Source organism: Mobula hypostoma, chromosome X1 (genome assembly GCF_963921235.1).
Source record: "Mobula hypostoma chromosome X1, sMobHyp1.1, whole genome shotgun sequence".
Taxonomy (NCBI): Eukaryota; Metazoa; Chordata; class Chondrichthyes; order Myliobatiformes; family Myliobatidae; genus Mobula; species Mobula hypostoma.
In genome coordinates, this window is record NC_086128.1 from 49,106,825 (window position 1) to 49,124,562 (window position 17,738).

Consider the following 17,738-nt stretch of genomic DNA (forward strand, 5'->3'; position numbering starts at 1 on the left):
ACCTTCTTGTTTCTAATAAGCTTATAAAACGTTATAGGAATCTTCTTAATTCTATTTGCCAAGATCATTTCATGACTCCCTTTTGCTCTTCTAATTTCTTACTCCTTTTTCCCAGTTTAGGGCCCTCAATAGAGAACAACTTTATCTTTTTCCCATGACTACCCTGAAGCTTACCAAGCTATGATCACTCTTCCCAAAGGGTATGTCCACAGACACGTCAATCTCGAATATCCTCATTCCATATGATAAGGTCTAATACAGCCCTCTCCCCAGTATTACTCTCTCCATACTGCTTCAAATAAGCCCTTTTGAATGCCCTTTAGAAATTCATTCCCTTGGACTAAGGCAATCCCAGTCAATGTTTTTGTGAAGTTACAACCCTGAATAACACAATTGCTTTTACATCCTTCTACTTATGCAACAGGAACTGGTGACTGAAATGTAGACCAGGAAGAGAGAACTGAGGATACATCAGTAACAGGGAATTCAATGATTAGGGGACAGCCAGCTGCTTCTTTGACAAGATACATAATTCCAGGATGGAAAATAGTCTCCCCAGTGCAAAATTCATGGCTGCAAAGCGTCTTTAAAGGGGAGGTTGAAGAACCAGTCTACAATGCTACCTTTGAGCAAACCTGAGGAGCCTGGAAAGAGATTAAGCAGGACCTGTGCCACATGACAGAGAGGATAGGAATAGAATGAGGTGGCAGATAAATGTGTGGCTGAAGAATGGGAGCAGGGGCAGGGATTCAGATTTCTGGATAACTGGGACCTCTTCTGGAGCAGGTATGACCTCTACAAAAGTGACAGGTTGCAATTGAATCTGAGGGAGAACAATATTATTGCAGATAGATTTACTAGAGCTTTTCAGGGGTGGTTTAAACTAATATGGCAGGGGGATGGGAACCAGTATGATAGAGCTGAGGATGAGCCAGCACATTTACAAGTAGATGATGGATGTAACAAGAATGTAAGGAAGGACAAGCCAAATATTGGGTACAAATGCAGATAGACCAAAGAGTTAAATTGTACTAGTCACAAAATTGAAAAGGGTGAGAATGCAGAACTGGTGTTATATTTAAATGCACGTAGCATTTGGAATGAGGGGGACAAACTGATGCACAATTAGAAATTGGTTGGTATGACATTGTGGGCATCACCAAGTCATGGCTGAAAGGCCATACTTGGGAGCTAAACATCAAACGATATACTTTGTATCGAAAGGACAGGCAAGAAAGCATGGGCGGTGGTGTGGCTCTGTTGGCAAGAGATAGAATTACATCTTTAGAAGGAGGTGACATAGGATCAGTGAATGTTGAATCTTTGTGGATAGAGTTAAGAAACTGCAAGGGTTAAGAAAACATTATGGGAATCAGATGTAGGCCCCCAAATGGTAACCAAGATGTGGGGTTGAGATTGCAAAGGGAAAGGGCAATGTCACAATAGTAACGGGGGACTTCAATATGCAACGGGATTGGGAAAATCAGGCTGGTGTCGGATCGCAAGAGAGGAAATTTGTTGATTGTCTATAAGATGACTTTTTTTTTTAAGAGCAGCTTGAGCAACAGCCTACTTGGGGAAAGGCCATCTTAGATTGGGTGTTGTGTAACAACCCAGATTTTATTAGGATGTAAAGGAACCCTCAGGAGGCAGTGATCACACGATTGAATTCATACTGCAATTTGCAAGGGAGAAGTATAAATCACATGTATCAGTATCACAATAAAGAGAATCACAGAAGCATGAGAGAGGAGCTTGCCCAAGTGGATTGGAGGAGGACTCTGGAGGGGATGACAACAGAGCAGAGATGGCTGAAGTTTCTGTGAATAGTTCACAAGGCGCAGGATAGATCTGTCCCACAGAAGATGTTCTCAAATAACAGGGTTAAGCAACTGTGGCTGACAAGGGAAGTTAAGGACTGCATAAAAGCCAAGGAAAGGGCATACAAGGTAGCAAAAGTGAGTGGGAAATTGGATGATTAGGAAGTCTTTAAAATTCAGCAAAAGGCAACTAAAAAGGCTATAAGAAGGGAAAAGATTAAATATGAGGGCAAACTAATCAATAATATAAAGCAAGATACTGAAAGTTTTTTCAGTTATATAAAGAATAAAAGGGAATGAAGAGTTAATATCAGACCACTGGAAAATGATGCTGGTGAGGTATTAATAGTGGACAAAAAAATGGCAGATGAACTTAATGGGTACTTTACATCAGTCTTCACTGTGGAAGACACTAGCAGTGTGCCAGAGGTCCATGAGTGTCAGGGAGCAGTGAATGCCATTGCTATTACAAAGGAAGGAGTGCTAGGCAAACTCAAGGTTTTAAGGTGGATAAGTCACCTGGACCAGATGGACTACATTCTAGAGTCCTGAAAAGATAACAGATACATTGGTCATGATCTTTCAAGAATCACTTGATTCTGGCATGGTCCCGGAGGACTGGAAGAATGCAAATTTCACTCCACTCTTTAAGAAGGGAAGAAGGCAAAAGAAAGGAAATTATAGGCCAGTTATCCTAACCTCAGTGGTTGGGAAAGTGTTGGAGCCTATTATAAAGGATGATGTTTCTGGGTACTTGGAAACTAATGATAAAATAAGTCAAAGTCAGCATGGTTTCTGTCAAGGGAAATCTTGCCTGACATATCTGTTGGGAGTTCTTCGAGGAAGTAATAAGCAGGGTGGACAAAGGAGAGGCAGTGGATGTCATTTACTTGGGATTTGCAGAAGGATTTGATAAGGTGCCACACATGGGGCTGCATAACAAGATAAAATCCTATGGCGTTACAGGAAAGATACTGGCTTGGAGAGAGGAATGGCTGACAGGCAGGAGGCAGTGAGTGGGAATAAAGGGGGCCTTTTCTGATTGGCTGTCAGTAACTAGCGGTGTTCCTCAGGGGTCAGTATTGGGATCGCTACTTTTCACATTGTTTGTCAATGATTTGGATAATGGAATTGATGGCTTTGTGGCAAAGTTTGCGGATGATACGAAGATAGGTGGAGGGGTAGTGCTAAGGAAGCAATGCGATTGCAACAGAACTTAAGACAAATTGGAAGAATGGACAAAAACGTGGCAGATGGAATACACTGTCGGGAAATTTATGGTAATGCTTTTTGGTAAAAAGGAACAATAGTGCTAACTATTATCTAAATGGGGAGAAGGTTCAAACATTAGAGATGCAGAGGGACTTAGGAGTCCTCGTGCAAGACTTCCAGAAGGTTAATTTACAGGTTGAATCTGTGATAAAGGCGGCAGGTGCAATGTTAGCATTTATTTCAAGAGGAATAGAATATAAAAGCAAGGAGATAATGCTGAGGCTTTATAAGACACTAGGTAGGCCGCACTTGGGGTATTGTCAGCAGTTTTGGGCCCTATATCTCAGAAAGGACGTGTTGTCATTGGAGAGTGTTCAGAGAAGGTTCACGAGGATAATTCCGGGAATGAAGGGGTTAACACACGAGGAGTGTTTGGCAGCTTTGGGCCTGTACTCACTGGAATTTAGAAGAACGCAGGGGGATCTCATTGAAACCTACCGAATGTTGAAAGGACTAGGTAGAGTGGATGTGGAGAGGATGTTTCCTATGGTGGGTTGCCCAGAACAGCCTGAAAATTGAGGGGAGACCTTTTAGAACAGGGGTAGGAAGGAATTTCTTTAGTCAGAGAGTAGTGAATCTGTGGAATGCTCTGCCATAGACTGCAGTGGAGGCCAAGTTCGTGGGTATATTTAAGTCAGAAGTTGGTAGTTTCCTCATTGGTCAGGGCATCAAAGGATATAGCAAGAAGGCAGGTATATAGGGTTGACAGGGATCTGGGATTAGCCATGATGAAATGGACTTCATCCATGGACTTCAGTTACCAGAGAATCTCAGAACCATGACTGCCTTTCAATGCCCCAATGGATGTTCTTACTGGACTGCCCAAACCAATTATTCAACAGAATTAATGCTATTGCAGGAAGTTTTGATGCCAACTTCAGGAAGGTTTGACTCTACCATTCTTTCAAAAGATGGTTGGCTTACTAAAGAGCCAACACATGCACAACAGGTCAAATGACCTCTTTTCACATTGTAGATTCTGCATCTCTGTTCATACCATGTCACTGACAAATGATAACATTTCTGAGCTCACCACAGCTTTGTTGCACTGGACAAAACCCTAGCACAGACATTCTCAACCAGGATCATGCCTCTGTCAATAATACTGCAGATTCAAGCCAGTTTATGTACAGTATGACAAATAATTAGGAAAATGTATATAACATTCTAGATTGTATCAAAGCTCTAGTATCCTGACCCATGAAAGAGATTTCTTTCTTTCTGGCCTATTCTCAACTTATTTGGTTACCACTCTAGTTGCAGATAAAATATAGCCAGTATCTTTAGTGCCACTTGCACATAAACGGGAAAAGTTTGTATTCCCAAATTTCCTTCAAATTGCTTTACAGAACTACTGTGATACTGACAAGATAAGCAATTATTTCCCACTCCTAATCACCCTTGATACTATTTATTCACCTTCTAAGCAACTTCAATGTTACTTTAAAGGTATCTCTACAGTGCTATTGAGAGGACAAGCCATAACTCATTTCCACAGCTTTTCCAAGGAGTTGCAAACAGAATCGTATTTTATGTTGTGTGTATCAATGGGCATCTTTACTTCTTATGTATTAAAAGGTTACTGCCGAAACAGATGAAATAGTCAGGGCACTGAGCATTGGAGTTAGGACTATATATTGCAGTTATATGGGATGTTGTTGAAGCTGCATCTGGTCTATTGTATATAGTTTTAGTTACTCTATTATAGGAAGGACATCATTTAGCTGGAAAGATTGTAAAAAAGATTTCCAAAAATATTGTCAGGACTCGAAAGCTGAAATTATAGGAAGAGGTTAGGCAGGCTAGGACTTTATACTTTGGAGCGTAGACTGAGTGATGACCTTATAGAGGTGTATAAAATCTTGAAGGGCATAGATAGGGTGAATGCACAGTTAGGAAAGGGTTCAAGGGAAATTGGCCAAAATGGGACTAGTTTAGATGGACATTTTCGTCGATATAAACGAGTTGGGCCAAAGGGTCTATTTCCATACCCAATTGCTCTAAGAAGATGGTAGGCCAAGATGAACTCCTGCAGTAATGTCGGGTCTGTCATAATTGATTTCCAAGAACCATATACATAGACTCAAAATGTCAACTGTCCATCTCCCTCCACAGATGCCGCCTGACCCACTGAGATACTCCTACAACACACAAAGTAAGAGTTGAAAGTGGGAGGGGGAGCGGGAGATCCAAAAATCCCCCTCCCCCTCCCACTTTCAAATCTCTTACTAGCTCTTCCTTCAGTAAATCCTGACAAAGGGTCTCGGCCTGAAACTTCGACTGTACCTCTTCCTATAGATGCTGCCTGGCCTGCTGCGCTCACCAGCAACTTTGATGTGTGTTGCTTGAATTTCCAGCATCTGCAGAATTCCTCGTGTTTGAGATACTCCTGCATTTTGTTTTTGCTCTATATTTCAGCAATTGGAGTCTTTGGTGTCAACCACAGCCACCTTCCTTAGTGCGAAATATGATCTTAGCTGGAAAGAGATTTCCTCTGGGTTCCCAATGACTTTCTTTACTTTAACAAAGCTCCATGATGCCATATTTTTATATAATTATATCTGATCAGCAGGTCACAATGCTCGTATGCCCTATATGTACTCCCGAAAAAGACACTCCTTTCAAAGCTCCAGTAAGAGACTACCAGTGAAATAAAGAAATAACTCATGGTTATTTTCAAACCCTCCTTGAAAACATGCTTACTGATATGCTGGAATATCTAACCCCTGACTGCTCAAAAGGGTGAATAAGCATCAAACCTGGAACTCAAATCCTTCTGAACTCAAGTCTTCAGCTCTAACACTGAGAAGTTCCCTGGTCTCATAACTTTTGAGGTATCCTGTGGTCTCATCCAATTCTTGACACCATATGGAGTTGAATTGGCTGAAGGTTTGTTTCTGTACTGACATGAACTTCAGGAAGAAAGGGAGAATAGTTCCTCATCTAATTGAATGAAGATGGTGCAAATGGCCTAGCCTCAACTTTGACATTCTCATGCTGGACCCCACCAATGTTCTTGATATTTATGTAACTGCCATCACTATTCACACTGGATGTGACAGGACTGCAGAGCTTCGATCAACTCAATTAGTTATGGGATTGCTCAGCTCCATTTATTGCAGGCTGCTTTTGAATCTTAGCATAAACAGCTTTGTCATAGTTGCCACAATGGCACCTTATTTTTAAGAGCACCTGGTGCTGCTCTGGTTTGACCCCTCCATATCTCACAATGAACTAACACTGGTCCCCTACCTAATGGCAACTACAGGATGGGGAATGAGGTTACAGAGGTGCAAAGGATCCATACGGGAATTAGTATACCCACAGTTCACTGCACCTACATTGAATAAAATCTAAACCCCTCAATCCCACATGGCAATGCCACTGACAAGCATACTCACCTAAAACACAGCCACCAATAACATCACAAAGTGCAGCCTTGATAAATATAAGCAGCTCCAAGCACTCATTGAGTAGTTGTTTTAACATCACCTGGGTTGAATGTATACTGAAACAATAGTGCATTAAGGAAGTATTTTGGCAGTATTTTATATTGATATCCCAACCTGGGGTCCACCGACCCATCAGGTTAATGGTAGGGGTCTGTGCAATGTTCCCTCTAAGGTGTGCATGTGCACGTGTGTGTGTGCAAGCATCTTTTGCTACTACCGCACAAAGGAATTAAACCATGCACAAAAGGTTGTCACCCTTTACCTACCTCACTGGCATATTAAGTATATTTCACAATTGTACACAACCACATTTCCTTTTCCGGTTTCTAATGTGGACAGTGTTGACAATGTGGAGTTTATAATGATTTGTTTGCAGATTTTAGAACTGGCTTATTTATACTGTTTTTATTGAAGGAATTATTCAGTGCACACACATTGTTGTCACAGGGCAAAACTTTGCACAGCACAAATTTTTGCACACACTGGTCATTACAAATTAAGAGGGAAAAATGGGTCCTGGGCATTTCCCCTCCTGCACACATTTAAATCAAGCACTCACATTATATATAAGCAAAACTGAGATAAGCTTTATTACCTTGAATGGATCAGAGTTTCCACTGAGTTCTCCTGCAAAGACATCAAAGCTAATTTAATCAGACCGGTTTCATGCACTTCAAGATTTTAACATAAAGACCAAGGAAAGCTTCAATAAGACCAGAAAATATTCACAAAATATTTAGGAACAGAAAAGCTTCTCATCTTTTGCAACTTCCCCTTGATTTCCACTAGTGTCAGCAGTTGTTCAGTGTGCTTTCCATGTGGCTAGATTCTATGCATGATTCTATGGAGTGAGTGTTATCAGCTTGCATAACAGTGTCAGAGCTGGACCTTGCCATCATCCACATCACGCACAGGCACTTCCACAAAACAGAACCAAAAACCAACAGCCATGGGTAGGAAACAAGGCCAATTATTTCCATCAAGCCGGCAATTCAACATTCCTGTAACTCTACTGAGATCAAACTACTGAGCATTAGCCACACTGGAAACTAATATAATGAATTTTAAAGAAACTTGTGGAGAATGGTAACTTCTCATAAATATAACTTGGTACAATATTCCAATTAATTTACCAAATGAGTTAAAAGGTACATGCTGCATTTCTGCAATGGTACAATTGCGTCATTAAGCTAAAACTGATTGGCCATTGCATGGTCTGCATTAAATTTCTCAAATACTGACATATATCTTCCTCTACAGAGCACTTCTGAAATGTGCATGTTTCTATGAATATTGTGCGTTATTAAACTGGACTGACTGTGCTGAGATGCACAGACCAGAATAACAGCTATAGCACCTATGACAACGAAAATATAACTGTATTACAATTTACACCTAAAGTGAAAAAGTCAAACCAACTTCTAAAATATTCGTGATTTAGTAAAAAGGGGAAAATTATGTACTAAATAAGCAATCTTAGCGATTGCTTTGCTGAAAATTTAATTGGCTGATGGCCTTCAGTCTAACCTTAGCAATTTTATCATTCTATTAGTATTTTATGTGTTGACCTCTCAGACAGGAATTTTTACCACCAACCAACCAACCCCATCACCACAAATCCCTTCATCTTCCCAACACCATCCCACATTCTGATGAAGGGTCATTAACCTGAAACACTAATTCTAGATTCACCACAGATGCGGCCTATCCTGCCAGGTATTTCCTGAACTTTCTACTTCACCATCCCCCAAGTCACTTTGAAATTCAAGATATTAGCTGGCTTCAGCAAGACTAAGTTCATTGCATGGCATTGGCAATATCTGCTTTGAAAAAGGAATCAAATAATTTGTTGATCAGAGTTATTAGTCTGCTAGCTGATTCAAAATAATTCTTACTTCAAGCGTATGACCATAGATTGATAAAATTAATATTAGTTATTTGGATGTACTTGAAGCAAGGTTCTCTCAAATCAACAAACTTCATTGCCATTAATCTAATTCCTTTATTGTTTACACTGGATGTTTTAGCCAGAAGCTCACCTGCAAAAGGGCATTCATCAACTAAATCTGAAGAAAGGACAGAATACCTGGGGTGAACAGTTTTAATTTTGCTCTTGCTGATTCCTAGACCTGTTTAATTTTAAAGTTTCTGACACTTTGCTAGATATCAATTAAGTTTCAATGTATTTATTGCATGTGGATATTGGATTATGCTTTAGTGACCCCACAACATTATTTAAATGACAAAATAAAAAAAGCAAATCATAAATTTTCTGCAGGTTGATTTGCACCTAATACTGCCTTTCATAATGCACAACTCGCTTTGCTGTCGTTCAGTTTCGAGACACTTTAAGGATCAGGGTGCAAAGCAAGTATGTTCTTAACCTGCTCATTTTTGGTACATATAGCATAAAATTTCTCTGCTGAAGATGTGAAACAGCCCCTAGTAAGAGGTATTCCGAGTGGAAAACAAAAGTATCATATTACAAACATCTCCAAAAAAAAAACAACAACAACAAGCTCACCGTTTTTATGTTTTAGAGATTTGGATCTCCGTGGTGAATTAGGATTCTGAAAGACAAAAGTAGTTCTTTAAACAGCAGCAGCAATGTTGGTTCACGTCATCAGGACAACAGGAGTCTTCTCACCTGAAATACAACTAACTCTAAGAAGGCACGTACCTTGTCAGATTTTCTCTTCTTTGCTGGATAAAACAGAAGAAAAAAATTAGTTGATACAGAAAAAATACTTCTGAAGCAAAGTGTTTTAAGGGAACTAAATTAACTTTGTCAATTGAGAATCCACATTAGCTATGTGCATATCAACCAGAGTATGAATGGGGCATAAAACAAAGTGTAACACGCAGAACAATTACAGAAATATACTTTCAAGCATTACCAAGTAGATTTTAACATATGATCGAGGAGGAATTGGTATTGTTAAAAATTACCTTTTTTCTCAGATCCATATGACCAGTCATTATCATTGATGTCATCATTGTCCTCTTGGTCACTTTCAGATTTACTGAGATTGTTGCTACTGGCTATTCTACAACATAAAACAAGATATACATAAACATAATCTCTATTACATTAAAGTCTTTGGCATAGGATATAAATTTGAAGTGGATTTTTCAACTGTAATGACAATGAAAGCACCATCTCAAGTCAAGTCACTTTTTATTGTCATTTCGACCATAACTGCTGGTACAGTACACAGTGAAAACGAGAAAACGTTTTTCAGGACCATGGTGCTACATGAAACAATACAAAAACTACACTGAACTACGTAAAACAACACAAGATAGTGTACTGCATTTCATTGGCTTTGTATCTGCACTCGGCACAATGACAATAAAGTTGAATCTAATCTAATCTAAAAACTACACTAGACTACAGACCTACCCAGGACTGCATAAAATGCACAAAACAGTGCAGGCATTACAATAAATAATAAACAAGACAATAGGCACAGTAGAGGGAAGTAGGTTGGTGTCAATCCAGGCTCTGGGTATTGAGGAGTCTGATGGCTTGGGGGAAGAAACTGTTACATAGTCTGGTCGTAAGAGGGGTGCGTGGGGTCCTTTATAATGCTGTTTGCTTTGCGGATGCAGCGTGTGGTGTAAATGTCTGTAATGGTAAGAAGAGAGACCCCGATGATCTCAGATAACCTCACTATCCGCTGCAGGGTCTTGTGATCCGAGATTGTGTAATTTCCGAACCAGGCAGTGATGCAGCTGCTCAGGATGCTCTCAATACAACCTCTGTAGAATGTGGTGAGGATGGGGTGTGGGATATAGACTTTTCTCAGCCTTCGCAGAAAATAGAGATGCTGCTGGGCTTTCTTTTCTATGGAGCTGGTGTTGAGGGACCAGGTAAGATTCTCCGCCAGGTGAACACCAAGAAATCTGGTGCTCTTAACGATCTCTACGGAGGAGTTGTCGATGTTCAGCAGACAGTGATCGCTCCGTGTCCTCCTGAAGTCAACAACCATCTCTTTTGTTTTGTTCACATTCAGAGACAGGTTGTTGGCTCTGCACCAGTTCATTACCCGCTGCACCTCTTCTCTGTATGCTGACTCATCATACTTGCTGATAGAGACCCACCACGGTCGTGGGTCAGCAGAGTGAACAGCAGTGGACTGAGCAGGCAGCCCTGGGGGGCCCCCGTGCTCAGTGTGATAGTATTGGAGATGCTGCTTCCGACCTGGACTGACTGAGGTCTCCCAGTCAGGAAGTCTAGGATTCAGTTGCAGAGGGAGGTGTTCAGGCCCAGTAGGCTCAGCTTTCCAGCTGAACTGAAGTCTATGAACAGCATTTGAACGTACGTGTCTTTTTTGTCCAGGTGGAGGGTGATGGTAATGGTGTCGTCTGTTGAACAATTGGGATGGTACATGAACTGCAGGGGGTCCAGTGAGGGGGGGCAGCAGGGTCTTGATGTGCCTCATGACGAGCCTTTCGAAACACTTCATGATGATGGATGTGAGTGCAACAGGACGGTAGTCATTGAGGCAGGACACTGAAGACTTCTTTGGCAAGGGGACAATGGTGGCGGCCTTGAAGCACATTGGAACGAGGGCGCTGCTCAGGGAGATGTTGAAGATGTCAGTGAAAATACCTGTTAGCTGGTCTGCAAATCCTCTAAGCTAGTGGTCACCAATCTTTTTAAGCCCAAGATCCCCTACCTCGGCCTTAGTGAAAGGCAGTATCGACCTACTAAGTCGGTTAGTCACATGCATGCGCACCAGGCAGAAAAGACTGGAAGTAAAACCCCGCAACCCGGAAACAACCTCTCTGTAAACAGCTTTCCGTAGCGGGAGTATTGCTATATTACCATTACCATAATTAGTATTACACCCTATCCTCGTTATATGTGTCTTCAGACTATGCAGATTCACAGTTATGCGAGGAACCTATTTCTACCAAGGTCTCGTTATATGCATCCAAAATTCACAGTTATGTGAGGAGCACTGCCTTCCTGCCAATACAAGTCATGTGCGCATGCTTCACAGTCTCACTGTTGGGATGAGAAGCGCCGCTTTCCCGTCAATACAAGTCAGGTGCGCGCACCTCACAATTTCTCTCCCGCCACTCTCGCATTGGTTTTGGCAAGGTGTGGATGTGCGATCTTAAACTTTTGTTGGTTTTACCTTCGGTGCAGTGATTTTGTGCTTGAAATATTTAATTATGCCTCTTAAGCGTCCGATGTCGTGTCTTGGGCCGTCAGCTGAGCGGCAGGGAACCGCTTTAACACTTGAAAAAAAGTTGGAAATTATAAACAGCGCGGCATCTACTGCCGGGAACAGGATCTTGCTTTTAAAGTTCTTTTGTTGCTTGAAATTCCCCAGTCCATCCTAAACATTTCGACAGCATTCATCCTAACATAACAGCGCGTTTCCTGCCACCTAACACAACATCGCTGATTCAGCCACTCGACTGGTGTAATCCACATTCAAGGCATACGTATCTTTTTCAAGGCGAACTATCTCTCAGATGCTGCAAGCAACAGACGATTTTGAAAATCCTGCGAGTTTACCAACGGTGAGGGAATGGTGGAAGTCGGAACACAAATGGCGATGGACATGGACCCAAGTTTAGAACGGAGTCAGCATTTCAGTCGTTCCCTGCCGTCAACCCTTCTTCCCTACAAGCAAATTTATGCTGAAAAACAAAATGCTGCTAAGCAAACAACCGTCACCACTTTATGCAAATCGCTGCAATCTTTCTGCTGCCGGCAGTTCTAAGAGTTCTGTGAGTCTTCCTTCACCCCTTGCTGTGCTTGATATTATCCTGACGACCACAACCAACCACCTTATCCATGTAAAGCTGCCCAACACCACAATAACCACTCGTCTCCCACAGCGAACACACCTGCCACTGTTGGTGAGTACTGTACACCAGAGGATGTTAACTTTCTATGATTTATTACATTGAATATTACCTTAAATTGATTAAATATAATAGGAATGTTGTCTTGTAGTTCTGCTTTTGTGTCGAATTGGTATAAAAATGTGAATAAGTTACAGATAAAACATATTTAGGAAGCCCTCTGGAACGCATCCCTATTTTCTCTATTTAAATAAATTATTCACATTATGCGTCAACTTCGAGGAACGTATCCCTCGTATATAACAAAGATAGGGTGGGGCTCAAACTCAAGACCCTCAGATCGCTTGTCGAAAGCCTTAACCACTTGGCCACGTGCCCCTTGAGCAAGGCACTTAGTCACACGTTGCTCTGCGACGACACTGATGCCAAGCTGTATGGGTCCTAATGCCCTTCCCTTGGACAACATTGGTGTCGTGGAGAGGGGAGACTTGCAGCATGGGCAACTGCTGGTCTTCCATACAACTTTGCCCAGGCCTGCGCCCTGGAGAGTGAAGACTTTCCAGGCGCAGATCCATGGTCTCGCAAGACTAACGGATCACTTTTTAACTTCTACCTTATTCTAATAAGTATGTTGAATCTACACTCAGTAGCCACTTTATTAGGCACACCTGTACACCTCATTAATGTAAATATCTAATCAGTCAATCATGTGGCAGCAACACATTGCATAAAAGCAAGCAGACATAGTCAAGAGGTTCCGTAGTTGTTCAGACCAAACATCAGAATGTCAAAGAAATCTGATCTAAGTGGCTTTGACTGTGGAATGATTGTCAGTGCCAGACAGGGTGGTTTGAGTATCTTAGAAACTGCTGATCTCCTGGGATTTTCGCAGTCTTTAGAGTTACAGAGAACAGTACAGCAAACAAAAAACATCCAAAGAGTGGCAGTTCTGTGGGCGAAAATGCCTCCTTAATGAGAGTGGTCTGAAGAAAATGGCCAGCCTGGTTCAAGCTAACAGGAAAGTGACAGTAACCAAGTAACCACACACTACAACAGTGGTGTGCAGAAGAACATCTCTGAATACACAGCATGTCAAATGTTGAAGTGGATGGGCTACAGCAGCAGAAGATCACAAACGTACACTCAGTGGCCATTCCACTTTATTAGGTACAGGTGGAAGATAATAAAGTGGCCACTGAGTGTATATGCTGCATTCACGAGCTAAAAATCTTTTCCTTTCTGATGTACAGATAAATCTTCAGAATACTTAAGCACTCATCTAACTGGTGACATGACAGTTGCTGGATGCTGTAGATTTTATTTTGATGCTAGCCATTGACACCGAAAATGTCAAAGCTATTCCCAGAATAAAATCCCTTTTATCTTTGCAGACAGCTTTCCTCTGTTTCATTCCAGATCACAAAATGAAGGCCAATTTGGTTGACTATCCTTGTTCGTGAGATTTCTTTACAAGTAATTACATGTTAAGTTCACAATAGAACAATTCAGAGTATTTCATGCAGTGTGGTAACATGGCAATCACTGCTGAATGACAAACTCAGAATGACACCATCTAAGGCAAACAGTTCACCGGACTGGTACTACATCCATCCACCACCGTAAATGTTTGCCTCCTCCTCCTCCACCAGTGTATTGTAATTGTGTAGCCCCCCCTTGGCCACCCTCAGGCTCACTGTCATCTAGGGAAACTGCCTCGGCCCCGCCAAACTGGGTAATTAGTTTGTGTGGATGCTGTGTGATGTACCCCACCTCACCCAAATAACAGACAATACACCAGATACGATTAAATGATTTACAGTTTATAGATATTACTGGAACTATATAATTAAGAGAGAATAAAATATAAAAGGAAAATAAAAGGCGCCACACTTATCAAAGTTCAATCTCTTCGTGCACAAAACAGTTGGAGCTCAAGGACCTTCTTCTTCACCCTGCGACCCCTTGGACCACCTCGACCGGCCGCCTGGGACCACCAACGGTGGTCGACCAGACGCTCCACACGGGTCCGTCTCCGTCTCCTCGGGGTCCGACCCCGTTAGCGGACATCACAGCACCTCATCCATCCTCTGTCTCGCTCTCCCGCCTTCTCCCCCAAAACCCCGCGCATACAGTATCTTCAAATACACCAGAACCATAACAACTATCCCAATTGGTTAATAGTACCCTCATATCACACTCTAAACCAAAACAAGCTGCTAGCGCAGACTTTCTTAGTGTTTAACACGACAAAGCCGCATTCCCCGGATTAACATAACAAAGACGCCATTTTAATTAGCCTCCACAGTAACATAAAAGTTGAAACCCCCTTACACTCTCCCCCCACCAAATAAAGTCATGTCCTCATGACTTCTAAATAACTCGCCAACCAGTCCTGCAGACACACAACACACAGTTACACAGATACACACAGTGACAGTGCTCCCCAAACAGTGGGCCTTACGCCCGTCCCACAGGCACTACATAGGCCAACCTATCTGGGAGCTTCTTAACCCTCCGAGACCTCCGTACCCCCTCACCTAAACCCAAAAGACTCAGACACTACTAGGGATACCTCGGGCCTGCTTGCCAACTCCTCTCTCACTCAGGCCACCACTACAGCTCGGAGCCCCCTGTCCCGTGTCCGGGGCCCCGCCTCTCCTCCTTCCCAATCCTGCCGCAACTCAGACTGCCCACAGCTAGCCCTCCCCACTACACCTGACTCAGTGGGAGAAGGGCCAAAAGTCTCTTCCTCAATCACGGGGAAGTTAGCGAAAGGCAGCATGTACCATATGTGGAGCACATCATCCTTCGAATCCATATCCTTCCTCATTTCCTTGGTCGGTAGCTGCTGTTTAAGTTTCTCCAAACTGAAACAGTTAGCCGGGGTTACCCCTTCAGCCTCCTGCAGTCGAGACATCAGCTTCTTCGGGGATTCCTTCAACTCTCGCCACAGCCTCAGCAGTTCTGACTCAGGGTTCCTGGCCATCTCAATCTGGGACGCAGTTACCCCACCAGCTTCTTCCGCCCTGACCTGAAAAGCAGCAGTTAAAGGATGTTCAACCTCCAGTTTTTTCCTCCTGATGACATTTTCCAGGTCAACTTTCAGTTTTTCCACTTCATTTAAACTCGCGATAGTCATCTTCAGGTTCCTTTCAAGCGTCCGCCTCCCTTTTCCGAGATCTGTCCTCCATTTCTTCACCTCCTCGGGAGTGTAGTCAAACTCCCCTCCCTGGGCTCTCGGTTTTCTGTTCACCTTAGTCAGAACACTTCCTTGATCTTCCTCAACTTATAAGTCTTCCAATCTTTTCTGAATCGACGTCTTGAGTTTCTGCTGATCCCTTCGAAGATGGGTCATTATTTCTTCTCGCTGGATTAATTCATCAGTACATGACCGCAGTGTGGTGCAAATCCCCTCTCTTCCCTGTGTCTCATTCAGACTGACGACCTCGGTTTCCATCCCCTGGTCCACCACCGTCTGTCCCAACACCAGGAAGTTCAACTGGTACGTCGGGTCATTTTTCTCACATTGCACCAAACTCCTCCGGCCAAAAACTCCTCCATTTGACACTTCGCTTTGGTCACCCGGGCTCAGCCACTCGCCTCACCTCATAGTCCCCCCAGGCAAATCCAAGCTCTAGGCGGTCATCCACATACGCCAAAACGCCACACACCTTCACTTCCCCTATGGTCTTCCTCATGCCCCGCGGGAAGGATGCAGGGGTTCCGGATATGCCCCTGGGCATCTTTTTGGATCGGAAGAATCCTAGGGAACTAGTAACGGCCATCTTCGGCTCAACAGCCGCACTCCTCGGGATCTGGCAACATCCACTCCTCAGATGCAGCACATTAAACCACATCACATAATCCACACACACGCTGCCTTCATCTTCCACGCCGCTAGGGTCCAGTTGCTGCGACCTCTCTCTCACTGAGGTGTCTTCAGCGGTCAACTCCCCTCCCCCGTAGTAGTTCGGAGCATCTACTAAGAGGGTCTCACCCTCAGCTACTTTCCCCAAGCCGTACCACCGCTGGGTCTCGTTTAAATTCGGTACTGGCTCAAGGCTGCTACACACGTCCTCAGAAGCAACTCGACACACTGGGTGCCCAGAAAATGCCTCCATGAACTCCAGGGTCATTAACCAATCATCGTCTTCTGGATAACTACTGCCACTAGTACCCAAAGTTTCTGGTGCCCTTGCGGTTGTCAAGGATAAATGCTTCAGACACCGGTTGTAAAACGAACTGTACAACAACTTGATCTGTGCCCCGGGGTCGAGGATGGCTTTAGCATCACTTCCCTCTATCCGTAACGACACCCTGGGGCGTGGTCCCTCTATGCCTTCAGGATAGGGTCTTTTCCTTTAGGAAGTTCATCGGTACATTGCTGGGAACGTGCTTCCCCAGAGACCCCAAGCCGTTCCCCCACTGGGCCTCCACTAAGCTTCCCGACACCTCTCTGATCAGCTGAACAACTGAAGGCGGGGCTGATCCCCTGAAATGACCCCCCGGCACTGCAAGCAATTTAGCCGCCCTTCTAGCCAGAGAAAGCACACTGAAAACTTTCCCCCCTCTTTCAAATAACTGACAGCTGTCACTACGGTGTAAGTGAACCTGACAGCTCTAACACCGTCACCAGCCCGCCTACTTAAACTTTCAACCAATCCCTGTCGCTCTCCCTCAACCAAGCACTGCCACTCATCTAACAACTGAGAGATCCGCTCCGCCCACGTCTCGCACGTCTCCGCCCCTCTTGGGGTGGACACTATCCCAAGCGCCAGGTGGAGCCTGCCAGAGCTAGAACATTTATTCGCAGACCCTACCTCCAAATCAGACCACTCTTTCCTCTCTCTCCCAACCACATGGATAGCCCCGAGTGCCACCTCCAACTCGTCAATGCCAGTCTGAACTCAAACAAAGTCCGCACCCACAACGCATACAGCAATAACCAGCAAATAACCCACAGAGACACATCAGAGACACATACCCACAACGCATACAGCAATAACCAGCAAATAACCCACAGAGACACATATTACTGATTTAAAAAGGGCACCCACACAGCATACTGGTAGACTCAATCCTGGACGAGCCAACACAATGTAGCCCCCACTGGCCACTCCCAGGGTCGCTCGGCTCTCTGTCGTCTAGGGAAACAGCCCTCGGCCCTGCCAAACTGGGTAATTAGTTTGTGTGGATGCTGTGTGATGTACCCCACTCCGCCCAAATAATAGACAATACACCAGATACGATTAAATGATTTACAGTTTATAGATATTACTGGAACTATATAATTAATAGAGAATAAAATATAAAAGGAAAAAAAAGGCGCCACACTTATCAAAGTTCAATCTCTTCGTGCACAAAACAG

The 17,738-nt window shown here is 43.4% G+C and overlaps 1 protein-coding gene across 4 annotated transcripts in view; it reads right to left on the reverse strand.

Annotated features, from left to right (window-relative positions):
* The window catches only part of atxn7l3a (ataxin 7 like 3a), a 72,293-nt gene that overhangs the window by 33,471 nt on the left and 21,084 nt on the right, over positions 1–17,738 (reverse strand). For all 4 annotated transcript variants that reach the window (XM_063037334.1, XM_063037333.1, XM_063037336.1 and 1 more), the window contains 4 exons: positions 9,494–9,591; positions 9,225–9,247; positions 9,069–9,114; positions 7,140–7,171 (listed from right to left, as the gene is read on the reverse strand). In XM_063037334.1, the coding sequence (XP_062893404.1) occupies positions 7,140–7,171; positions 9,069–9,114; positions 9,225–9,247; positions 9,494–9,591 (199 nt within the window). The remainder of the gene's footprint in view (positions 1–7,139; positions 7,172–9,068; positions 9,115–9,224; positions 9,248–9,493; positions 9,592–17,738) is intronic.